We start from the raw sequence: 27,491 nt of genomic DNA on the forward strand, positions 1-27,491 counted from the left end.
CTTAGTGGGTGTGGTTTGCTTCAGCAATAGATATTAGTTGGAGAATCAACCAGCTGTATTGGTGACCCAGCTGAGGTTTGGGTATATGGCTTGGTAGGGGAGCCAATTGGTTTAGTTTATGATTCCTTGTTCTAGTTCTTAGATGCCTGGGAGCAGGTGTAGAGAAAGTGAGTGGGGTCCACTTACAGAATCTGATCAGAGATTTGAAGAACAAGCGGGAGAGGTCTGAGCTTCCGAAATATGAGCAAAATTATCATTGACGTAGCTACTCATGGAGTCCAGGTTGGCTTAGAAGAACAAGTAAATGGATATAGCCATTAATAAACATCTCATTTGACCTTCAAAATGGGAAGAATATCTTTTTATTATTCTGTTTTTACACATGAAAATGAGGCAGAAAGAAGAAGTTGTGAATTACACCCATAATTACAAAGCTCTGCTCATTTATGGTATGTGATTGGATCAGAACTCCAGGCCCAGTGTTCTATCCACAATGCCACCTAAGATCCTGAAGTAATAAGATGGTATCTAGGGATATGAGATTAAAATGGGCCTGAATAGCAAATTCATTAAGACTAAGGGAATGTTAAAGAAGTAGGATAAAAGGTTTTGTATAGAGGGAGGGAATGTCCTAATATGTTATCTTGGAGCTAGAATAGTTTTGAGATATGATGAGGTATATTTAATCATCGCACTGGAAGGCACTTTTATAATTTGGTGTTTATGTTGTCTGTGTCACATCTTATATAAATAAAGCATTTGAAATGATATTTTAATGTGGAATCATGACATTTTTCTCTTAGAACTTTTTAGTTATTTTATCAATTTCTGATAATTCTGATAATAATTTCTGAATTGTGCAAATATTCTAAGAGTATTAAAAATGAGCATATAAGAAATAAATTGTTTTACCCAAATTATATTTTTTAATTAAACTCAATAATACCACTTTTTAGAATATAATATTTTATGTGGACCTACATCTGGTATACTCTTGAGATTCAGCGTTAAAATGGATTAAAACAAAAAAGATATTTTGAGGAAATACCTGAAGAAACTTGGGAAATAGAGTAAGAGTTTGTACATTTATAATAATAATTAAAGAGAAATGCTTTTTAAAAATCTAACATTAAATTTAACAATTTGAAAAAATTTATATTTGATAAAATATTTTAATTTTTTCACATGCTGCAAAAATTAACTTAAGTTTTTTAATTCTCTTCTATGGCTTTTTGTCTATAATTCATTGTGTCCTCATTAATAACAGCTTTTTAACTAAAAACAAATCTTATTTTATTACTTATTTATAATTAAAAGTGCTTCACAGTAACCATTATGTAACCACTCTAAATTTGTCAAATATGTGACCAATTTTTTTAAAACTGTAAATATCTTGAAGATAAAATTTAATTATAAATTTTAATCTTATATTCTCTGAATTAGAATTAAATTATTTGCAATTGATAGATTTTTAAAAGTAGTGAATTATTCTTTTGGTCACTCTGATGTCTTAATCTTATTGATTCGGGGGTATATTTTGTGCTAGTCAAAATTTTAGTGAAATGTTTAAAACATTCCTTTTTCTTTTAGCTCTTTAGGTGACATTCTCTTATTTTTGTCAGTGTTAGTTGGATTATCTAGTGGTCTTTTTTTCTAGTTTAGTGTTTAATTCTAAGTTTTGATTTCTTTTTCAGGTCTTTTTCTTGATGGCTGTTTCTTTTAGTGTTGTTCTTCCTCTTGTCTTTCCTGCTTCTCATGTTCCTCTGTGAGTGTTGACTGTTCCCTCATTTATTTAAAAAAAAAAAAAAATCTGTGTTTGAAATTCTATTTGCTTTTGGTCTGGCCATACCTTACTGTTTTAGTATGGAAATTAAGTATATTTCAGTTTTAAACATAGTGTCTTCAAAGTAGTTAAAGATATAATCATCTCATATTCTTGAGGAACTTGTGTCTTTTGTTATTTGCTTTTTATTTTTAAAAGAGGCAAAAGTTAAAGCGATTAGTTGTTGGGAATTTATCTTACAGCTTTTCAGTATTCTAATTGGAGCTAATAAACAAATATCTTCTCTTCTTTGCAGCATATTCATCCTCCAGCCTTATAGACGATTAAGGTTAATATAGATTTAATTTAAGTCATCATTTCATCCTGAAATACTTGATCAGAGCCTATTCACATCTATTCCTCTACAAATAGTGAAGTCTGGATTCAGACAAGTTCATTGTCATTTATTTTCTCACACTTTGTGCTTTTAGAGACAGGGACCTTATTCTCTCTAAAAATCTGTAGTGAGAAAGTTGTCCTTGTCTATTTTGATATCTCTAATGTACATATATTCTTGTTAACCTTTGCAGATACTTAACTGTACTATCAACACAGATGAAAAAAATAATCTAATTGTTGATTAATAAGCTTTTCTACAGGAGAGTCTACAGGTTTTTTTTTTATTATTATTACTTTAAATACTTTATAATTTATTAAGCCCTTAAGTGACCCTCAAACTTTTCAAAAAAATTTATTAGTAACATTTTCTCATGAAAATTTCATGAGTAAAAAAGGAAAATTAGCAAAAATAAATATTGTTTAAAATATTAAAGATAATTTCATTCATCCTAAATAACGTTAATTTGTCAGTGGATTTATTTCTTCACTTGTTTAACATGTTTATTGTGTAATATATTGTTCTATACACTTAAGGAAAGATAAAAGTACAAACATGATTCCTGCCCTTAGGGATCTTATGAGCAAATAGGGAATGATTAGACATTTCCTGTGTAAATATCATACAAATATACATAAAAGCAGAGGTAATTAGATAAATGTAATTTCAAAAAGAAAATGCTGAGAGGTAATTGTAAGGAGGAATCACTTGCATCAGAAACTTCACAGAGTGGTATCTGAGTAATAACTTAAAGGGGTGTGTGTGTGTGTGTCCGCGCGTGCAATATACCTTAAAAATTGTCTTAGTAGAATGTTGACATGTGGAGAAGGCACAGAAATTGGAGCATACAAGATGTGCAGTTTGTCTAAACCATAGAGTAATTAAGAGAGTAGTTTTGAGGTAAGGGATTGTTAGATTTTTGGAAAGCCTTGAGTAAAAATAGACTTACAGATTTTGAGCTTTATTTTCTAGATATTGTAGGTACCATTAAAGGTTTTAATTAGAGAAGTGATTTCATTAGATCTGTGCATCAAGTGGATAAATTTCAGAAATGACGACATACAGGATCTTTTGGAGGAGGATAAAGGATAGGGAATATCATTGATTATACTAGTCTGAAAGAAATAAAATATAAAACTATGGATATGCTTTTGAGCTGTTTTCGTAAATGAATAGCCTTTTATAATTTTTGTCAAGACTTTGGATAACCTAAAAGGATTTAAATGTCATGACTTCCAGTTGATTTACATTGAAAGACAGAGGCATAAAGCCTAGCATGATAAATTAAAAATAATTATTTGGTAAAATTTCCAAAAGGAATTTTCTGATTTATTACAACATATTATACCCGCCACGGTGATTTTTTTAAGATGGTCAAGATTGACCCTAAACATTTATATTCAAAGAATCTGATTTTTGACTATCATTAAACCCTCACTTGATCTTACTATTCCCTTTGTCTTTATTTTATTTTAATAGTTACCTTAAAAAAAAAAAAACCCTGTTGCACTCATTTCTTTTGCTTTTTTCTCCTCACAGTCACTTCTTGACCCTACTACTCTGGCTTCTAATCTCATCATTCAGCAAAAAACTGCCTTCTTCAAAGTTACCACTCATCCCTTAATTACCAGTTATGATGATCTTTTCTTAATTTTCATCCTTCTGAATCTTTTTGTAGCATTTGGTACTGTTGAGTACCCCCTATTGTAGAATATCCTGTCTTTTTATTTTCCTACTATTCATGTAATCATTCCTTCTTGGTCTCCTTTGCTGGATCATCATTCATGTGTCCAGTTATCTAACAATTGTTGTTTGCCAAGACTTGCTCTGGGTCCTCTTTTCTTCAGTCTCCATGAATTTATCATTTCTGTGAAAATGTCCTTCCAATCTACTTCTCCAGCTTAGTCTTTCTCCTTTACTTTGGTTCCACATCACCAGCTGACTACTAGACTCTTCAAAGTCTGTGTGCTGTAGGCTTCTCAAACTTAACATCACCAAAACAGAAGTTACTTCCCCCAGTCTGGAGGACTTCTTCTAGATTTCTCTTTCTAGGCATCCAGGTTCTCAACCTTTGAATCATGCTCATCTTTTCACTTCCATTATCTGTCTATCTTTTTTCTGCTTCTCGGTATCTTTTACATTCATCCCTTTCCTCTCTCATAGTTACCATTCTAGTTTAGGTTCACTTTTTGCACTAGATTACAAACAACCTCTTTGTTTAGCCTTCTTCAAAACTCCGTTCACCACACATTTGCCAGAATGATATTCATAAAAATACATTAGAGCATCTTTTTAGTCTACTCAGTAGATTGCAGTGACTCCATATTACTTCTGAGATAAATCTATAAACTCCTCTTTTTGGCATCTAGAGCCCTTCACATCCTGGCTCTAATTTACCAATCTTTATTATACAATACTCCTCGTCTCTTCTATATTCCTGCCAACCTTGTTTTCTCACTGTAGTTCTCATATGACAAATCATCTCCATTTTTGTGCTAAAGTGTATTCCAACTATTTTTCTCACTCTTAGGATCCCTATCTCCCTTCAATCTCAGCTCAAATTTGCCTCCTCCATGGGTCCTTTTCTCTTCTGCTTCCTGAGATGCTAGTGCCTCCTCTACATATTCCATTATTTTGTATTTATTTTATCCAGATTTTGTATATACTTTTGTATACATTCATGTTCTTCCTGACAGAAGGTGAGTTATTTGAGGGCAGGGATTATTGTATATTTGTCATTGTATCATCAGTACTAAGGGAAGTGTAATAAATACTTAATAGATTAGCTTACATTATTGCCACAGTATATATTGTTTTCCTGGTTCTTCTTACTTTATTCTATATTCATTCACATATTTGTTATGTGTTTCTCTGAATTCTTTATATTCATGTTTTCTGGTTCAGTATTGTAGAACCATTTACATAGTCATAGTGTATTTAACTGTTCCATATTAGTGGTGCACCCACTTTATTTTCAATTCTTTGCTACTACAAAAATGTGTTCTAGCAGTGGGATTTCTGTGATAAATGATAATACAATCATAAAATCATGGATCTAGTGCTTAAAGGAATCTTAGTCCAACATCCCTCATTTCTAAGATAAGTTCCAAGATAAACAGACCCAGAAAGATAATGCCATTTACCCATGATCGTACAGGGAGTAAATCTTTAGTATTATAGCTCAAAGTATTTTCCAAATCCTACTGCTCCAAAATATTAACATCTTGTTCTCTTTGGGAGCTTAATTACAAGTTCTTTTCCAGACCATTTGGATCAATCATAACTCCACGAACAGCTTTTGTTATACACTATTTCTGTCTTTTATTTACCAGTTTACCAGTGTGAAGTGAAACCTCAGACTTGTTTCAACTTGCATTTTTAAAAATTGTTGATTGTAGCTTAGAACAGATTTAATATAGTTGTTGACAGTTTGTAGTTCATTTTTTGAAATCCATTTGTTCATCATATTCTTAGTTATTGGGGGTCTTCTAGAAAAATTACATAATGTACATTTATGTGCATATATGCACATTATATTATCTTGGATAGACATTTACAAGATATATTTGATAGAAAAAAAATGGTAAATCTGATGAAAACCAGGGGATCCTTTCTTAGAATGTTTTTAAATGCACAAAATTTTTAAATGTTGTAAGTGGAAAATCCATTATAATTAAAAAGTTATAATAGTATAAAAAATCTCAAGATCCCAGGTTAAAAATTCCTGCACTAGGGATTTCTTTAAAGTTCTGCAGCCCCCCCAGAATGTATTTAAAGCAACTTTTTGTTGAAGCAAGTGAATAAACTCAATTATGAGACACCATGGAAAAGGAAAAAACTAAATTAACACTAAAACCATTACTTGAATCTTTCATTCCTAATCAAATTATTAACCTATATCTTCTCCCTTTTTCAAAACCAAAATGCTGGAATAAAGGTTCTAAATCCAATGAATGGTCTCTTTACTTTATTACTATGCTATTTCTCAGAGATTGAAAATATGATAAATTTATGAGGGAAGCGATCAATAGATTACAGATATTCAAGGACTTAAATTGTCTCTAATTTATTTAATTTAAGCAGTAATTTAATTAAATATTTAAATTTATTTAATAAATTATAATTACATCTTTATAAATAATTATATGCATATCACACATACCTATAAATAGTTGCATTTAAATGTAAAAATAATAAATTATTTAATAATATTAAATTTTTATTAATTAAAATCCATTTATTTTTATTGATGCTGCAAGATTTCTAAATTATTTTTAATTTCTCAGAGATTGTTGCGTAACTAATAGCTGAGCATTTCTTTCTGAGAGAAGTTGAAGTCAGTAAAGAAGTTGTGCAATTTTTTGAGGGTACTCCAATCTCTCTTGCCTCCTCTAGTTTGTGTACCTAACTCAATGTTTTACTATGTTGCAGTTACATAAGTTGTTGGACAAGCTCTGCTTGTTTCTCTGAGTCTTAAAATATGGGCTTCCTTATGCATATTTATTTTGGCTTTTTTCCCTTTTTGTGAATGTTTAAGTCTAATTATTGTGATAGCTCTCTTCCAAAAGGCTCTGTACATGTTTGGGGCTTGATTAGCAGTCAGACTGCAGTCCTTGCAAACAGAAAACAGAAAACCTCAACATTCGTAGGGAATCTTTCTTTTAACACTGATGCCACTCTGTATCTGCTAAATTATAGTGGTGAATACATTTGGTGAAATTTCATCTCCTTGTTTTATATTGTTTGAGATAATTGTTATCTTAATATCTTAAGCTAAGGTAGCTTTTATGTATGAGTGGAAGACATAGAATTGTAGATTTTGCTTTACTAAATCTGTTTTTTTTATAATTACAATAGTAAACTCTATACAACCTTTCATTTGCTCTAGTTTTTGTTCAGTAATTTGATGATAAAGATAAGATTTGATGAGTTATATTGCTTATGAAAAAAACCTTCCTATTTCTTATAAGAAAGCCTTCTTATTCCCTACCAGTAACTTCTTTTAAGTATCTCATATGATTTATGATTAGATAATTCTCATAGAAATCTTAGGTTAATGGGTGCGTTAAAATAGAAACCATTCGTTGTTTTTCAGGATTGATATGATCACATTTTCCCCACATTTTTGTTATCTTTCTTGGTGAATTGACCCTTCAGTTCCCTGACAGTAGTGTTGTCTCCAGCGTGGATCTTCTCTATTTCATGTTATTATACAACTCCCTGGTGTTAGAAAAATTTTTTCTGTCTTTTCTTTGTTGTCTTCCATTTATAACTCTAGTTCTGTGATGTTTGAGTTTAAGAGTGATGGTTCTCCTAACTTTTTATGGTAAAATTAGTTTGTTTAAAAAATTTTCATGTCTTTTTTTCCACTTAGAAACATTGTCTTCCCATTTTTTTATCCTACATTATCATAATTTGCCTTTGCTTATTTTAGAGGGACAAAATTTTCTTGAAATTTGTCTTTGTCTGCCATTTCTCCTTCCTTGGCAAGTAAGTCAGGTTTTTCTTGACAAAAGCTGCTGCCTTTCCCCTTCCCCCTTTCCCCCTTTTAAAAATAATGCTCTTATATTCTTCTTGTCATAGCAATTGATTCATATTGATTAAAGTTACGTATAAAATTGAAGGGCATATGTCTGTATCCCTTTTTCTACCCACAATCTATTTTTCTATTTATTCATTTGTTAAAATAGGTCTAGACTAAGCTGCTTAAGAAGTAAAATGTTAAGATGAGATGAATATCTTAAGTTTGAAAAACAAAAGCCAAATGCTAATAAGAGTTCGTCTCCTAACTCTTTATTTTTGCAGGCTGTCTTCCCCTGCCTAGAATTCTTTCTCTCCTCATTTCAACCACTTGACACCACATTTGAAAGGTTTCCTTCAAATCCCACCTTCTAAAGAAATTCTTTCATGGTCCTCCTTAATTTTTGTACTTTCCCTCTCTTGATTATCTCCAATTTACCCTGTTTATAGTCTTGTGTATACATCATTATTTACATGTTGTTTTCCCAAATAGACCATGAACTCTTTGGTAATTCTTGTGTCTTTTGTCTTTTTCGTTTTCTTCAGCACTTAATACAGTGTCTGACACATAATAGATTTGTAATAATTATTTATTATCTTACCAATATAGAAATTTTAAAGGTTTTAAAATAATTTTGTTGTCCAAAAGTTACAAGATGAACTTTTTATATATTTGTAGCCTAACAGCTCTCAAAAATGTTATACTATATTTATTTGAGAGATATGAATATAATATAATTGCAAAGAGTGAGGCAGTTTTGATGAGCAAAAGTGACAGATTTTATGGAAATTTTCTTCTGATTTTAGATTATTTTGTGCATTTTTTCCACTTTATTATATTCCTGTGAAATTCAGTCAATAAGTCGTCACTATAATCATTTTCAGTAATAAGGGAAGAAGACACTAGGATCAAAAGGGAAGAATAGAAAATAGGATAGTACCAGATGGTATAGGAGTTTGACAACAGTTGTATTTAGTCTTTAACTTAAAACTTTCTAAGTCTTGTTTAAAATTTGTCTCCTAGCCACCTAAGTTATAGTGGCTCTTTATGAACGTTCAAGTACCTGCTTTATTTCTAAAATAAATCATTTAGAAAAAAAGTATAATTCAGTGTTCTGTACCAGCCTATTCTTAGAATTTTACTCAGGAATCATTTCTGTTTTTTAATCAAATTAGTTGTTTCTTGACATTAAAGATAGCTACTTATATAACTTATAAGCCAGAGTCTTGTGCAATTTATGCTCTTTTTCACACAGAAAAAAATCAATAATTTAAAAGAAACTTTAAGAGTCACATGTTTCATTTTAATTTGCAAGATACTAAAATTGATAGCATTCTGTGGCTAATTTATTTTATACCATTTGGTCTATCTCATGATTCACTAAGACAAACAATCACTTATTTCAGTGATTTTTAGGTTTAAGCATGTGTGTGTGTGTGTGTGTGTGTAAAACGAATAACACAGCAAATTAAATAGTATGTACAAGTTTCCAGAAGCCTTTCCTGATCTCTCTTATATCTAGGGCCTTCCCTTTATTTTCTCATTTATCCTATATGTAGCTTGTTTGTATATAATTTTTTTCATGAGGACAGGGAATGTCTTGCTTCTTTGTTTTCTTTTTCGTATCCTCAATGTTTAGCAGTGCCTGCCACATAATAAGTACATAATAAATGTTTATTGACTGTATGACTGACTGACAGCAGATAGCCTACATAGTATTGGAAAGTCTGAGGTTTTAATCCTGGATCTGCTGTTAATAGTTTTACAATCTTGAGTAAATCATTTCACTTCCTTGATCTAAAATATCTTCACATATAAAATGAGAGATGCATACTAATAACAACAATTCACATTTATATATTTCTCTTTTATGTTTGGGTTTTCTTTGGGGGGGTGTGAGACATTATAACAACAACAATTGTGTTTAGAGGACATTGTGTTGTCTGGGATAATGTAGAATAAGTAAATTGATAAATATCAGAATCAGGTTTTCTGAGTCCAAATCTTTATAATTTTTTTTTTAATTCTGAATTTAAACACCAGAAAAGAGAGCATTTCTATATATAGAACAGAACACAAAAAGAGGGTTTCTATATGACCCTGTGGTACTCCATTTACTTATTGTATATTTTCAAATCAAATATTCAAGAGATTTCCTAACCTTAACATGTTTAAAACTGAACTCATTGTCTTTCCCCTTAAACTCTGCCTTCTTCCAAAATTCTTTAAATCTTTTGAAGGCACTCCTACTCTTCCAGTATGTCAGGTTCAAAATCCCTATGTTATTCTTGGCTCCTGACTCTCTCACCCTACTTATCTAATTATTTGTAAAATTTTCCCTTTTCTACTTTCACATTTCTCACATCAGATCATTTCTCTCCATTTCCAAAGAAAGCAAGTACTTTTAGTTTAGACCTTCACTATTTCTTATATTTCAGTTATTAATAACATCCTTCTTATTGGTTTTCTAACTGCAAGTCTTTCATTTCTCCATCCATTCTGTAATTTGCTATATAAATAATTTTTCTTAAGATAGGTCTAACATGGAACTCCCTCACTCAACTAACTTCAGTGGCTTCTTTTTGCCCTAGAATAAAAATAAATCTTCTGTTTATCTTTTAAAGCGTTGCACAAGCTTTTTTGGTCAGTCATTAAATATTTACTTAAGGACCTTTTATGCCTAGGCTCTACCCTGTACTTTAATTGGGGATAAAAACAATAAAATGATAGCTCCTGCTCTAGGAGCATTTACTCCCTCTCCAGCATTCTCTAATCAAGCCAAACTGGCCTTCTCTCTTCTCCCCACTCAGGACCATTCATTTCTGATCTCTTTACTTTTTGAACTGGCTGTTCCTCATACCTTCTACTTTACTCATGTAGTCCTCTTCCTTTAAAATGCATTGGTCACTACGTTTCACATAATCTTTCATGATTGCCCAAATAAGAGTGCTCTCCCTTCTGTAGTACCTTATTTAACGTGTGTGTGTGTGTGTGTGTGTGTGTGTGTGTGTGTAGTGTATACTCACATATTTATTCACTATCCCTTTATGCCATATGTCTTTTTTTTTTTTAATATTCTTTGTCTCCCATTAACATGTAAATTCCTTGTGAGTACTTACATCCCCAAAACCTAGCACAATGGCCAGTGTAGAGTAGGTTTTTAATAAATACTTGCTGATTAATTAATTTACTTTCCCTTTTTCAAACTCTTAAGAACAAAGTCAGGCTACCTCCAGGATCGTTGTTGTTCTTATTTAACTTATTCAGTGCTCTTTGAAGACACTGAGCTTCTAAAGGAACCTTTGTTGTCCTCATACTGCTAGAGTGGCTTTCTCATATCTACTTTTCATTGCTCAAATAAATTTACCTTTCTAGGTTCCTCTTGATTTTCATGTTTGCATTTCATAGTTCTTACTTAGCTTTGATCTCTTTTATCAAAGATGCTTAAAAGTCCTATATCCCATTAAAAGCTTATTTTTTTTCCCCCTGTTAAGTTATACTCATTGTTGAAAGCTAAGATATTTTTATTATAAAGCTATCTCTCTTGCCTTATGTAATATTGTATTCCAAGATGGCTGTTTAACTTCCTGTCTCTCTCCTTTTAAGTAAAAACTAATGTGATTCTAATTGGTCCTTTAGTATTTAAATTACTTCACTCTCTATCATTGCAGTATTTTTTCTTCCATCCGAGATCTTGATTTTGGGGTTGTAATGTTTCTGAGATTTTTCCTCTTGGTTTCCTTTAAGGAGGTGATCCTACTACATTCTTTTTATTTTTTTATTTTTTTTACTTTGCCTTTTGATACCAATAGATTTGTTCCATTTTCATTTCTGGTTTTTAAAAATGTCATCTTAAGGCTTTTCTTTTTTCTTCTTTGTTAATTTTGATTTTCAGAGAAGTCCACTGATTTTCAAAAAACTTACCCGTTTGTAACATGGAAAATTTGTCTGCCCTAGTTTCAGAACAAATTTGGAATTTAAAAGTGTAATGGAGCTAAGTGTGTAGCACACTTCTATTGCTCTTGCTGCCCCAGAAGCTGAGGGTGCTGAGTGGAAATTTTGCCATTCCAAGCTAACAACCTTAACCCCTGTCTGGACTTAGTAAAGCCTCAAGATCAGAAGGCCCACTAGCTGCTGAGAAGCAGTGGACTGGCCTGGATCAGGAAAGAGCAGGAAGCTTCTGCCACTCAGTACTAGAATTGGGCCTGTGTGAGATTGAGATCCGTCTTCCAGATTGAATGAATGAATGAATATTAAAAAAAATTGGAGCATTTAAAAAATTACTTTAAAATAATTTTTAAGATTTATTTTTAAAACTCATTAATGAAACTTTGAGTGTTTTTAAAAAGTATTTGATACTACTATTTTAAAAAAACTGTTTAGAGTGAGCCAGCCTCTTTTCATATTGACCTTTATAGTCACTCTAGATATGGCAAAACAATTTATGACATATTTAGATGTAGGAGTCTGTGGAGAAGGAGATTCATATAATTTTTTAAAATTCGTATGATTTTGATAAAAACTCGTTGACCTATTGTAGTCTTGAATAAAATGAATCTTACTTTTTCCTTTGACACTTCATGCCAATCATTTAACATACTTAACCTCTCTCTCCCATCTGATATTTATAACTTCGCCCATAGAGAAAAAACAAAAATACATTTAGAATAGAGAACTTTTCCTTTTATTTAGCCTGTGGTAGAATCTTCTTCATAATCATCATGTTGAATAATTGCAGGTATGCAACTCTTAAGTCCCAATGGTAAATAGTACACAATCTAGGCAATGTTGTGTAAAACATTTTGGATAATAAGTTGCTTAGGGTATGGTAAAACTCTTGTATTATAGTAGGTATTATTTCATTTTTTTTCTTTTTTTGTATCCACTGTATCTAATACCTTAGAGACACAAATTCATTTTGATTAATTGGTAAAAGGCTTTAGTTGTAGTTTATCTAAAGTTTTACAGAAGGGGAAGAAGCATGTGAGTTTTCTTAGATTATGGCTGATCTTCATTTTTATACATGTGGAGATCTATGCTCTATTCCATTATATTGAATTTCTTGTGATAAACATAATTTATACATGGGTGATAATAATAGAAAGGTCATTTTTAGCCTTTTTATTTTAAGATTCTATTAAAGATGCTTGTCATTTTTAAGATTACTAGTTGTCTTAGCACCAGTAAATTCTGTTATATTTGGTGGAAGATGCATTACAAACATATGTGTGTTTATACACAAATGCATGCATGCAGCAGCGCTGTCATTCAATTTGAGGTAACAGCCTAACTTCAGATATTGCTTCCCCTTAGTGGTCTTTAGTATAGTGTGGTTCACTCTTGGTATATGATAGTGGAGATTCCTTTTGAATAACCATTTTCCTGGAGAGCTTCTGAGATTTCTTCCAGCTCTTAAATTCTCTTATTCTCTGAAGTAAATTTTACTTTGTATTTGTTTTTATCTGTGAGTGTACAAATGGTACAGATGGCAAGGTACAAGTAGGTCTATAGAAGATTATAGCTATATAGTGGAGTTTGGGGAATTACAGAACCAAAGGATGCAATAATGTACAAAGAGGAAATTAACCTATAGTTTATAGCATACCAGCATGTATTCTCAGAATGCTGTTTGTTTTATCAATTACTCTTCATGATGCTATCGAAAATCTAGAAAAGTTACAATTTTGAGTATGATATACACTTAGATGTGAGCTTTATTTTAACAAAAGGAAATAAATTCTAAATGTAGTAATTGTAGATTTCCATTTAAGTATACTTTGTAATAGAGTTTAACATTTTTTTGATATCTGCCCTTTTTTGGGGGGGGGGGGTGGAGATTTTGTCTGTAATCCTTCCCTCAGTTTATGATTTTGAGTGCCTTGGAGCTAAGGTGTTTTAGCTTGTTTTAAAATATAGAAACCTCTATATAAACATTAGCTACAAAATTGTATTCCTAGAGTCAAGTTCAGTAGTAACCTATTTTGCTTTGAACTTCTGTCCGAAGATTTTTAAATGTGATACATTAAAAGGATCTTGTTATTAGATAAGGTCTTCTCACTGAATATTACATTATACTGTCTCTCTAGTTTAATTTGGTTAAATTGTTTGAGAGTAGCATAATTTAATTTGAAAGTCTACTAAAATTGTTAGGGTTTTTTTTTTTTTTTAAGTTAGTTGATATTTGCTCAAAAATTTTATGTGAATTTGTGACTGTGAATGGCAAAGACCCAGCCTTAACATAACATAATCAATTATCGTTTACTTTCTTTTGAAATGAAAAATTTAAATCCTAAATATTTAGAAGACATTTCCATGGCAACATGGTAATCTTGTTGGTTTTTTCTATTGAAATTTATTTGAATCCTAATTGCCACATGAAATTAGCCATTATGTTTTACTTTATAATGTGTGAGCTAATTGGGAGGCACAAAAGGAAGAATATCAGCAATGGAGTCAATGAAACTGGATTCAAATTTTGCCTCTGTAAGTTATTGCTTTATAATCTTGACGCTCACTTAAGTAGAAGCAGATTCATTCAATAGCTTCTGATAGCCTTTCATCTCTTGACTTGTGATACTCTGATCCCAAATATATTCAATTTTGGTAACTTTGCACTTAAAAAATATTTCATTGTAAAGTCATTTATTTTGTAGCCAAACTTTACCATAAAGTCATTCATCTAGTATCTTTGGACTATCTTAGAGAGTGATTATCAGAGTTCACGCTTAACTTAATTCTTTCTGATCAAAATTCTCCTTTATCATCAGTTGCCATATTGCTTGTTACTTGTGTGTGTGAGAGAGAGAGAGAGAGAGAGAGAGAGAGAGAGAGAGAGAGAGAGAGAGTGTGTGTGTGTGTGTGTGTGTAAGTAAGTAAGTAAGTAAACTTGATGGTGCTTATAAATAAGTGCTCATGATTTGGAGGGACTGATTAATTCTGTTAGGTGGCATTATTGCCTTCTATTTAACTTCAAAAGAATTCTTTTATTAAATCATGCATTTGAAAATAAATGAAGCAACTTGGTAGAGAAATGGATAAGAGGTACATTTGAAGTCAAGTCTCAATATAGTGAGCAATATTCAAACCCAGGTTCTCTGGATCCAAGTCCAGTATTTCTCTATTTCTCCACATTGTCTAAATTATGGTTAGGACGTGCTTAAAAGTAATATTTAGCATTTAAACTTTTCAGGTTACTGCTGGCAATCATAGAATTGATTTCAATAGTTGTAATAGACTGATATCAAAATACTTGTTTCAGTTTAGCCACTTTCTATTAGAACTGAAGATGATATTGCCACATGTGATTTTGTAAGTTTCTTTAGGTCTCTTGGGGCATGTTGCTCTTTCTAGCCCCCAATCTTTACCACTTTCCCAAACCTAATCTCTGTTTCACATGCAGAGTTTATTCCTAGAGTTAGAAGATCTTTTTGCTACTACATGGATCCCGTTACCAGTTTCACAGTGATACACAACTAGGGCAATTGATGTACTGTCTTAGTATAATTCATTCTTACATCTTTTGTTTCCTACTTCCTTCCATATGAAAGAACAAGAGATTTGGTTGGCAGATTTGTAGGCAAACTCAAGTTTAAATCCTGGCTAGATTCACAACACTGGAAGTGATTTTGAAGACCGTTTTAGGCCAGATACTTCATTTTACTCCTTTGATTAAGAAAATCTTGGTTTAAAGCATACTTTTCCATAATGAGAAATTGTTTTATTGAATTCAGTAGACATCACCTAGTGCACATTGCCCCTCCAATAAAGTATCAATTGTAGCTTGTCTTTTTTAGTTTATATTTATTGGTTACTCACCATCCATCCCATCTTTCACTAAAGTGTCTAAAAGTTGATCGTCATGTGATGGATTTTTTTTTTTTAACCCCTGGAACTCACAGATATATTTTATTTTAAGGCATGTTTGATCTCCATCAGAGGAGGGAATTGAAACCAAGGAAATCATGGATCTTTGCAGTATTAAAATACATATAACATTATTATACTGGTTTATGGATTTAAATGGAAATTAGTTTATTTTTTAAAAAACTAGTTTTGATGGGGAAAGTTCATTATTTTCATCTAATAAAATACTTAATGTAGAGTAAGAAGAAAAAGTCAGTTTAAAAAAAAATTAATACCTTTAGGTGACTTCCTAGAAACTTAGTATCTTTACAACTTTCTCATTCAAAAATTCTGACTCTTCAAAGACCTAAGATCATAATTGACATTGGAATGATTTGAAATTTTTACCTGAAAGAACAGGAGCTAAGTGCGTGTGCCCCCCCCCCCCCCAAGAATTAAACATACAGGTCTTTTATATAATTTTTAAAAATCAGTTTTCCAGGCATCAAGATAGATCCAAGGTTTCTGCTTGTAATAACAATATGAACAAACAGAAAATGGTATTCATTGAAGGTGTGTGGATTTATGATGTGCTGAGAAAAGTCTTGAATTTGCCTTTGACCATCAAGTTTTATTTTTTAATCTAAATTTAGCATTGATTATCTTACAAGTATTTGTCATTTCAGTGACGCTCTTTAAGTTTTAACATATTAGTCATTTTGGTCTTCCAAATAAAAGAAGCAGCAAGTCTGAATTAGGAGTAAATGGATATTGATCATTTGTAGAGTATCCTGAACATTTAATAGACTAATCTGAAAAACATGATGCATGGATTTTGAGCAAAAACAAATAGGAAATGTTAAAAAAAAATACCTAATGGAAACTTTTAAATGTAATTATCAAAATTTTTTTCAAAATTTTTCTAAGAAATAGTTAAAATGAAAGTACCAGGAAAATGGCATCAATTTTAAATGAAGATTGATTGATATATTTACATACCAGAAGTGATTTGGAAGCAACAGATATTGTCATGATAATTTAGTTTCTTTACATTTTCAAATTAATGACCAAAGGATATAAAATTGCTATGAATTCATTGTATTCATGAAACTCAACAAAACTTTTTGGGGTTTCTTATTTACTCTTTTTTATTAAAAATTTTAATAAAAGTGCATCATACACATTTTTTTAGTACTAGAATCAAATGTTCATCAAACATTTGTCCAGCCTTACCCACCCCCAAAAAGGTCCTATTTGAGGATGGCAGAATGTCATCCATAAAAACAAAATTGTAGAATTGTAAACTTGGCACTCTGACAACAGAAATAGTGCCATAAAATGATTAAGTATCAGCATGTGCACACCTGCTGTCAGGAAATGAGCTTCCCATATGCTGCACTTTGGCAGACATGCATCTTTAAAATGTATTGAATGAAACTGCTTCTGCACTCTTCATCCTTTTCAATAATATATCCCCATTGTTCTTCGTTCATTTTTCCTTCATTTAAAGGAACATGATCAATCTTTTAGAATCAAATATGTTTGCAACTAAAACTTTAGAAGGATGCACCAAGCAGATCTAGTCAGAATGAGTTAAGAAATGAATGTTGTTAGAAGGAAATAGACTTTGTGAACATGATGCTGTTTAGTGACTTTGTTTTTAAACTATAGCCTGAGACACTGATGTTCACATTTTTTCACATGTCATATCAGTATAATACTTCTCTGGTTTTTGTGAGCAGTGTTAAATTAAAATGATTATTTCAGTAGTTAAAAATAGTAACTTGATGAGATTTATATTGTGAAACTTTTGATCTTTGTAAATGTTTTATGGGATAATTTAACTAAGTTTTAATTCATGGAGTATAGCTATGAAAATACTTTAGAGTAGTAGGCCAAAGAAAGATTTTTCTTTGTACAGTTTTAAGTTTTCTTAAAACAGATTGTATATGTTTGTATTTACAGTAATCCTCTATAACAGAAAATTGATTGAGATATGAAGTGGGTTTTGTGACTCAATCTCCATCTCTCTAAACTGTGTATGGAAAATAGAGTGGATTATATTTTATTGGCACATAAACTAGAAATTGTACCACTGAAGTGTGCCTGCTTATTACTGCATGTTTGCACACAGTAGGATTTTATTCAGATTGTTTCACAGATTTCTCTGAGGATGCCTTTTGGTTTGTTTTTGTTGTTTGTTTTTTGTCTTAATAATTAAACTCTTCAGAAATTAAAAAATATATTTTTAATTCCATCCTTTGAGGGGAATTAACTAAAAACTGCCCCATGAAACTCATCAGTTTTTACTCTACATGCTTTCCGCAGTATTTACAGATTGCACATGGGATACAACTTGTCAGTGCAGTTTGCGGTGACGATACCTGCCTGCCTTTTCTTTTGCTGCATTGGCACAGGCATTGTGCTTATTCTGTTGTAAGTGGTTCCAGTATTTGATCAGTTCACTAGGCTGGAACTGATGAGAGGTAATTAGGTGACTGTATTTACAGCTTGAGTAAGAAACTCGCCAGTGATTGAAGACAAATTCATTGGGAGGGGGCACAGGGTCAATTCTCAGCTTGGCGAGACAGATCCCCACGTAGACATCTTCTAAATGCAAACGTCTGATGCTTAAAGAGACTTTGAAGATCTTTTCTGCTAAATCTCCAGAAAAAACGTACCCAGTCCCAGAGCAGAACACAGGGTAACGCTCACTGGGGTAGAGGTCTGGTGGCATATACCATTTGCTATCTTTGTTGCGATTGGGCGCATACCCCCTCATCAGGTACCCTGTGAAGTAGTTATGTCTGGGAGGCAGATCTGGCTTTAATAGCTTATGTATTAAGTACTCAGTGTTGACAAACATATCACTATCAGTTTTCATAACATAAGGAATGTGTGGGCAGTAGGTTGCAACCCAGTTCATGCCCATTAGGGTCTTAATGGTCAAATTGTAATAAGTATCTAAATATTCCTGTTGAATAATGTCATGGTATTGCCTACTTTCTTCCAGTATGGAGCGCTGAAGGTGGCCATTCAACTTAACATTCAAGCCCAATAAAAAAATGCGAGCAATTTGAATTCCAGGTGCCAGGCTTTCATTTCCCCAAGTTTGTCGAATGGCCCGTCTTGCTTCTGCTTGTCCAGGTTCTGCAGCTATAAGCAGAATTAGGAAAGGGCTTTTCTCTTGGCACTTTTCAGGTTCATTTATGATGTACTTGAAATGATACAGATGTGGATGTCCAGTGCCCTTTTCATTGTAAATGCTTCCATTGGCACTGAGTGTGTTCTCTAGGCCAGTGACTCCTTGCGGGGATAAGTCTGTGTGATTGGCGTTGGTGGCGGTTTGAGGCCGTAGAGTCTGAGGGACTACATCTTTCCAGATGTTCCTCAGGGAGCTGTGGTTTGTCTCGCCCTTTGTGAATCGGAACCCTCGGATGGTATAGGTTACGGGGTTTTCTTTGAAGCTGGCTCTGCCCGGGAGCCAGTCATGATGATTAAAGAAAAGAAATACAGCAAAAAGACAGACAAGAGAGAGCAGACCAACGAGGTGGGTGCGGAACAGAGACCTCTTGGCGTTCCAGGTCATCTTAGCAAAGCAGCAATGTCGCCTCCTCCACTGAAGCATGTTGTAAATATCCAATGATGGGGGATGGGATAATGGCAGAACAAAATGATGGTTCTCTCTTCTGAACCAGTGCTATTCTTTGGTAATCATTTTTAAATTGTGTCCGATCTTAAGGGCTTTCCTCTTAAATCACTCTGTAAAAGTGAAAAAATAAAATATTTCAAAATATTCATGGTTTTTAATTGTTTTGTTAGGTTGATTCAGAATTATGTTAGTAAACTCAGCTAAGTTTTTTAATTTTGAAAAGAGAATTACAAAAACATACTGAAAGATTGTTAATGTATTATATTAAAATAGATTATACAGTAAATGACTGGAATGAAATATAACTTTTCATCCAATTGAACCAAATTAAAATGAGCCAAAACTACTAGTCTTGAGTAAACTTCTTATTAAAAAGGATTTCCTTTTCATCCATTTTCTGTTGCTCACAGAAGCTCTGACATAGTTGTACATTTGACCCAAATTAATGACTTAAAGTAGCTGTATCCATTTTGAAGAGAGAATTATTCTCCATGTCCTGTGACAGTCCATTTGAAAAGTGCCTTGATAGCATATGGAAGGTTTATTGGTATTAATTAAAATTGATTTGACATATAGCTGGGTGGTATGGTGCACAGTCAGCTGCCTTTCTTTCTGTCTTTTTTTTTTTTTTTTTTTTTTTTTGGTAAAATGGTCATGTATTAGTAGTGGGACAGACGGTACAAGGTTGATTATAACAGAGTTCACTTAGTCACAGTACACTGCTTGGCATGTTTCCATTGGCCCCTACTGTGTTCAGAAAGTCAATGAGAAGATGCACCTGTCAAAATTAATTTTCAGGGTCTGGTAACCTCTGTACTGAGCTTTTTATACAGCAATAAATGATGAATAATTTTAAGTACTTAAAAAAACATACTCATCAACTTTCGAATTCAGAAAGTTCTTTTAGTATTTATGTAGTAAACACTATGTTATTTATTGATTGATCATCTAACCAAAGTCCTTCATTTTCTTGAGGAAATTGAGACCCAGAGTTGTAATATGGCTTATTCACAATTAAACAGCTAGTTAGTAGCAGGGCTCACACTAGAAATCATTCCTGTCTTCTCACATTCCCTCTCCCAATCCGTCATCCTTTCTACCATGACGTGTCTCTTTAACAACATTTTGTTGCCTGGGTCTTTGTATTAATTTTGAAATCCAACATTTAATTATCTTATGTTGTCTGGTTTTGGCAAAACAGATGATTTTATAGTTATAATCTAAATAGAATTGAATAAAAAACTACTATTAGTGATTTGTTGCTTAAAATATAAAGCCTAGGATATGGCTCTTACTGTAGGAGGAGCCATATAGTTTTATGTGTCATAGTTTCATATACAATTCACTCGAGAAACTTAAAAAACAGAAATTGCATCTTATTTGCACATAGAAAGTTATATAATTACACTTTTCAGTTGTATTATATGCTGGTTTTTTTTAACTTAAAGGGAATCATTGGGGTAAATTTATGATGCTGAATATTAAGAAGTGATCACTTAACAAAATCAACCCATTTATTGCACAGTGTGTACAGATTTATTTATACTTTTTAAAATTCCTGTTTACGTTGAACTCAGTAGTTCTGAGCAGGGTAGAAAAAAATCAAGTAATCATAGCATGAATTTCACTAAAAGTTAGAAAATATTTTTGTTAAATTTGGGGTTTACTTATCTTCCAAAGATCTTTCTGAGCAGTCTGAAATATCTAATTATTCTTAGTTAATTATGGATAATTTTAATGTAGATAAATTTGATAATATGTTTGGGAATTGTTAGAGACTTTGATTATATTAAATTCATGACTAATTTTTTTTGACCTTGACAAAGAGAAGAAAATGGACATACCTAGAAATAGAAACTTAGATACAAAGTAGACATTTTTATTTAATTTGCTAATGAGATTTTTACTTAATCTACTTGTCATTCATGTGTAAACTTGATACTTGCATGAAATGGTTGGAGTATATGAATGAAAGTGATTTGTGACTATCTTATTAACAGCCACTAGGGGGCGCAAGAAAATAGGAAATTTTAACTGATTTCTTAGTTATTCTATGCTACTATACAGGCCATAGTTTGTGATCTTTTCAAGTTTCTGAGTTTAGCAAGTATTTTGAGTTTTTACAGCTGTTTTCATGGTGAGAATTTTATTTTTACATTTTCAATATAAGTAATATAAACAAATGAATTGGACTTCTTTAAAAACTTTAAGACTAGATTGTGTAGAATTATTTTTTTAATTGGAATTTAATTACATGATTTCATTACACTATAAAGAAAATGCAAAGCTATTTTATTTTATCAGAAAAACATTTTCTTACAACTATGCCCTATTTAAGTTAGTGCTGAATGTTCTCATTTAACATGTCCCCACTTAACTTATAAATACTTGGTCAATATTTATTTCTGTACTGGGAAACTATATCCAACCATTTTATTTCAAAGGAATGATTCCTTAAATTTCATGAGTTCTTTTTTATTTTGAGGAAATGAACTTTAATTAGTGCTTCTCAGAGCCCAGAATAAATTATTACTTATCAGCCTAAGTGACAGTTTATTACATCTCTTTTGTTATTCTTATTCTTAAAAACTAGATAAGTCAAAAACTATAGCTCTTTAATCTTTCAAATCTTTTAAGAATTTTTAGATCTTTAAAAATAAACCCTTTATGGAAAAGCATCCCATGCAACTTCATGGTCAGAATCTAATAATAACTTTTACATTTGTAAAATCTTATTGCATTCACATTTTATACATGTTAAATATTAGTCTTTATCTTTACTTATACATCCTAATGCTATAGTTAGATAGTGGAATTTACTTCTCTCTAAAAATGAAACAGTTTTTAAAAATGTGTGTAGCTCTTTAAGATGCCTTATCAGAAGGTTTTGAGGTGTTTCATGCTTGTGAAAAATAAATTTTTGAAAGATATTTGTTATTGTGAGGGCAATTTATAATAAGTCATTCTATTTCTCTTAAAATTTTCTCATTTTACATGTTTGAAATATTGGGTTAGGCTAGATATTATCCAGCTGTCAAAGGAAATCTAGCTTTTGTATAAGGCAGTGGTGTTTGTTTTTAAAAGTATATGGTGCTTTGGAAAATTATTCATTTCACTATGTGAAATTTTTAAAGTTTTTGTTTGCATTTTGGTTTTTTAAAATTCTGTTTAGTAGTAAATATCATTTCAAAGTATTTTCACTTGTCCTTTGAAAACTCTTCTTGTTATTTCTTTACCATACTAAAGCAATGCTAAATTTAATTGCCCCAGCTTTTAAAAGCATTATTTTTATTTTCAAATATTTAGTTTGTAGTTTGCTAATGGAATCATATTGATATTGTTCTTTTAACTATTAGAATAAAGGAATAAGTTTATTTTTATATTTACCTTCTAAGCTCTTTATTAGAAAGAAAATTGATGGAATGATTGGGAATTATTAAATAACTACTTATAATTGTTATTGCATCAAGCCAAAAATCAATCAAATATAGACCTTGGAGTTTAGTAATCTACTTAATTCTTGCACATGTTGTTCACCTTTTATTATTAGGTAACATGGACACCTTATTTAGCAATTTTAGTGAACGTAAGAAAAGTTTACCATGTTGGATATTGCCAATTTCCTTGGCAGGTTTGAAAAATATACTTGGAATCTTTAACAATAAATTGTCATTCTTATTCTTAATAGTAATTTGCTAAAATACTTAATTGGATTTCAACGTATTTGACTCAGCACACAGAGTTACATCAATTTTATTATATTTTTAGCATAGCCTGTAAGCAGAGTAACATTTTAACTTTCTAATTTCTTATTTTGGTTTATTGGTAAATTTTGTAGGAAATCACTTGGATTCTGCATATTTCTTTGAATTTTGATATTGATGGGTTTTTTCCCTAGTAACCTTAATATCATGTATGTGTATGTATGTATTTTTATCAGTCAAGTATATTTAAGAGAGAAAAGATAATTATGTCAAGTCAAATTACTTTAATTACATAATATTAGTGTCTATACAGAGTTGCATTTTAGCCATTAGTTGGAAAATGGGCAATTTATTGTGATGCCATGTTGTAGGTTATTTCTATCTTATAGTGAAGATTCTTCTTTGGTATCTTCAGCTCAGTAGTACTGATAAACTGTGTCAGGTAACTAATAGAGCTAGTGTATGAGACTATTATTTTTTATATTTACAGTAGAGGTAATTATGTTAGAGAAAACATTAAATAGTAGCTAAGCCTAATTTTGTATATGACATTTGTATATTTTAAAAGTATAAGGAAAAACATTTCATAGTACTACAATTTGAAGCCACTTAAGTGCTTTAGATTGATGGATTAATGATAGGATTATATAGTTGTTCCCCCCTCCCTTTTTTTTTTTTTTTTTTTTTTTTTTAAATTACTACTTTAATTTTCTTGAGATAATGATTCAGGGTAAATTGAGTTAATAAAGAATTGTCTTAGTATTCCATTCTCTTCTCTCCCCCGCCCCACCTCCCTCTTGGAGATTTTTTGAAAGTTGAATTTCCCGATGAATTCTGCAAGTATATCTGTGTTAGTACTGTCAATTTCTTTCCCTTTGTACTTATGTACTACAAAATGATTATACACTGCAAACTTATCTGAATAAAATAGTGTTATATTTTCTTCTTCAAAGCAATACAAAACTAAAAAGGCACACATTAGAAATCCATTATCTGTTTTAACACAGTAATTTATAGAACTCAGTGTTAAGCATGCTCAGTGCTCTGTACCTCTAGGTAACAAAATCAAAAGAATATCACACACACGGTTTTGACATACCTTCCTTGGTCAAGCCATTTATGGTGAGAGGATTATGCTCACTGAAAATACTTTTGGCACGCCATCACTTCAGCAAAAAAGATGCTATCGAACATGCGCACATCCCCCAACAGTCTGCTTCCTGCGATTGCTTTTCACAGGATCCAATTTGTCCATCTGTCTGCTTGTCTCCAAGTTATATTCCTTGTTCATATGTGTGGTGGTCTTCTGAGATATTTTTGGTTTTTTTTCCTTTTCCTTTTAAATTTTAAACAAAAGAGCTTTAGTTGTCCATTCTCCTTGGAGCACTTCTGTCTACCCCCCACAATTGATGCATTGAAGCTTTTTACATCTCGTATTTTCCTTGTCGGACAATGCAGTGCTGTATTCTCTTCTCAGTATCCATATTTTTTAGTGGTGAGCTGCAATGTGAAGCAGCTAGAGCTAGAATGTACTGGTCTGATTATATTTTTTAAAAAATAGGATTTACCTCTCTTCTTTCATTGTTGCCAAACAGCTGCAGGAAGGATTTTGAGCAATTTTACTGTGGTTTTGCTCTATAAAATGAAATCCATGGTTCCTCAGCTGCTGCACGGGCAGGCAGCAGTTTAAATGTGGGCTTTGACAGATGCTGTCTTCTGACAGAGCAGAATTTAACGTCACTGCTTGGCTGAATCCCACGTGATTGTTTGCATTCATTTTGACTAAAATCCCAAGGCAGGGAGGGGGCTTGGAGGTTTTACTTCTATTTGATAAATGATCCATATTCAGTACAAGTGTAGTGATGAGTGAATAATATAAAAGTGGGAAGATTATGAAATACATGGTTTATGAGCATATTTTTTATATTATCCTTATTTTCCTTTGTTCCTAAACTGTGGACTCGTAAATGCTTTTAATGTTAGATATTAGTTTTCATATTCATAACACACTTCTGCAGTGCATAAGAAATAAAATCTTTTTTATGTAACTTAGTTTGATTAAACCCTTATAGCACCAGTTTCTTCCTTCAATCTTCATCCCCAGAATTTTTTCATTTACTGTTTCCTGTCTGAGACCCAAATACTACTATTCACATTCTCCCCTGCCAAAGCTTTAGAAGTTTTTCCTCATTTCTGAACTTGATCTAAATCAGTTGATTTTAATTTCTTTCTGATATCAGGATATAAGATAGTCTTTTTTTTTTTTTTTTTTTTTTTTTTTTTTTTTTTTTTTTTTTTTTTTTTTTTTTTGTTATTATTTTCAGTGGTTTACCTCATGTTTTTCTGGTATGTGTGAGGGTAATTGATAGTTTTTAATGTTGAATTTTTAAAACTTTTTATATTTTTCTTAAAAACATGTTAGAATTTATTCTCTATCATTTTACTAGATCAGGTGGGGCTTATTGGGAAAAGATGCTTTCTGAATGATAATGGGTTTTATTATATTTACATATCTTAAAACTTCAAAATGGCTGTGTGTTATTTTCTTGCCAGTGTGTGACAACTTTAGATATTAAAGTTTTGATTAGATATAAAACATTTTCTTTGGTCCTCCTTCTTTCTGGATCTCTCTCTCTCTCTCTCTCTCTCTCTCTCTCTCTCTCTCTCTCTCTCTCTCTCTCTTAAAGAGCTTTAAGGAAAATTGTCTTTGTAATAGCTTTCATTTTAAGTTTTAGTGCTAAGAGTCTGGAACAACAACTAGTTCCTACAGGTCCCAGAAAATGTGCGGAGCACTGAGCACAACCCCTCCCTTAAATTGCTGTGGAAGTAATCTCCTCAATTATCAATTATCTCCTCAAGTTATCTCCTCAATTGTATTAAGATATGCATATCCTCCACTTGATGTCCTATATATAGTCCCATTAAATTTTTTAAATATATACATATATGCATGCACATATATATGTTTATATCAGTATTATAGGATTTAGAGCAGAAAGAAAACTTAAGATAATAAGTGAGAAGGAAACTGAGTTCCAGAGATATTAAATGATTTACCCAAAGTCACAGTGACCAGTAGAACCAGGTCTTCTAATTCAAGCAGTACTTTATTCTATCTATAAGATAAAATTGAGAAGTTTAGTAATAACTCTAGAGTACTTCCTTAAAATAACTGGTTCTCCAAAAGTGATAATGATTATGAAGAAAACATTAATTATAATATTCACCTCTGTCATATAGACACTTGAAATAAATCCATTTGGGTCCAGAAAGTGAATTTCTGTTCCCCAGACATTATTGATAGTCTTAGATTCTGTCATGCAAGTACAAGTACATGACAAAATGTAGGTGTACACCTAAACATTATTAATGTATACACACTTGAAGCTAATCTGGTTATAACTGTTTCAAGAGACAGTGTGACATTTAATGTAGAGTATAGGTACAGGATAATTTCAAAAAAAAGCAAGAATGTCATATGTAAATGATGGTTTTTTATGTCTTTGGTGGGAATTTAAAAAATAACTTTGGGGAGCAGCAGTTGAAGGACTGAAGTCTCCAAATCATTTTGTTAATAATTTTAAAAATAATAACTGTCATCACTATAAAGACATTTTGCAAAATGTTTGCAAAAATATTACATATATTATCTCATTTGATCCCCACAATAGCCTTAGGAGGCAGCTGTTAGCCTCATTTTTACAGATTAAGAAACTGAGGCTGAGAGAGATAAGTAATACAAATTTATTAATTTGAAGTGATTAGAATTAAAGTATCTTAACTACAAGACTTTGTATCTTTATCTACTTTATCTACTGCGCTTCCTAGCCGACATTTATTGTAACTATTTATTTTAATTGTACTCCTTATAAAAATCTTTTAAAAACTTTCAAGAACAACAAATTCTTCTATACCCTTTCCCCAAGGTATTAATAAGAATACTAATAATAGTTAACATTTATATAGTACTTACCATGTATCAGATGTTGTGTTATGATTTTACAATTATCATCTTATTTGAGCCTCACAACCACCCCAGGAAAATCGGCATTATTACTATCCCCATTTTACAAAGAAGAATCTGAGTCAAATAAGTTAAATGATTTGCTCAGCGTCACACAGCCACTAAGGATTTGAACTCGGGTGGTAGATAAATTGTACTCCCTGCACTCTGTCCCTCCCTGCAAAATGATTAATGTGTCTTAATGTTTTATTAAGTATTTCATGTATGAATAGTTTTATGCCAAGTATTAATGGCTACTATTTACTTACACGGGTATAAGTTGTAGCTTCCTATACATGATATTGTGTGCCTCATGACTGGGGTGTTTTCTTCCCTCTGTCTTTTGGAATTCCTAGCTTCTTTCAAGACTCAGATGAGTTGTCACTTGGACACCCACATTCTTTTCCAATTATTTTGCATAATGTGAGTATGTGTAAGTACTTTGTGTATATTTTGTGCTTTTGTTTTACTCTTGTTGAATATAAGCTTCTTGAGAGCAAACACTTTTATTTTTATCTTTTTATTTCTCCTATATTCATCACAGGGCTGATTAAGTGGACTTATTTATAATATATAATGTCATTGGAAAATGATGTTAGGCAGAGTAATG

The 27,491-nt window shown here is 31.7% G+C and overlaps 2 protein-coding genes across 2 annotated transcripts in view; one reads left to right on the plus strand and one right to left on the minus strand.

Moving 5' to 3' along the window:
• CDC73 (cell division cycle 73) overlaps window positions 1-27,491 on the plus strand; it is a 120,291-nt gene that overhangs the window by 48,420 nt on the left and 44,380 nt on the right. The gene's annotated exons all lie outside the window — the stretch shown is intronic.
• Window positions 17,031-24,572, minus strand: B3GALT2 (beta-1,3-galactosyltransferase 2). The gene is made up of 2 exons (XM_023501838.2): window positions 23,978-24,572; window positions 17,031-19,284 (listed from the first exon to the last, which is right to left on the minus strand). Exon 2 carries the CDS (start codon window positions 19,148-19,150, stop codon window positions 17,882-17,884), a length of 1,269 nt encoding a protein of 422 aa, XP_023357606.1. The 5' UTR covers window positions 19,151-19,284; window positions 23,978-24,572; the 3' UTR covers window positions 17,031-17,881.

This window comes from Sarcophilus harrisii, chromosome 4 (assembly GCF_902635505.1).
Source record: "Sarcophilus harrisii chromosome 4, mSarHar1.11, whole genome shotgun sequence".
In the NCBI taxonomy this organism is placed as follows: Eukaryota; Metazoa; Chordata; class Mammalia; order Dasyuromorphia; family Dasyuridae; genus Sarcophilus; species Sarcophilus harrisii.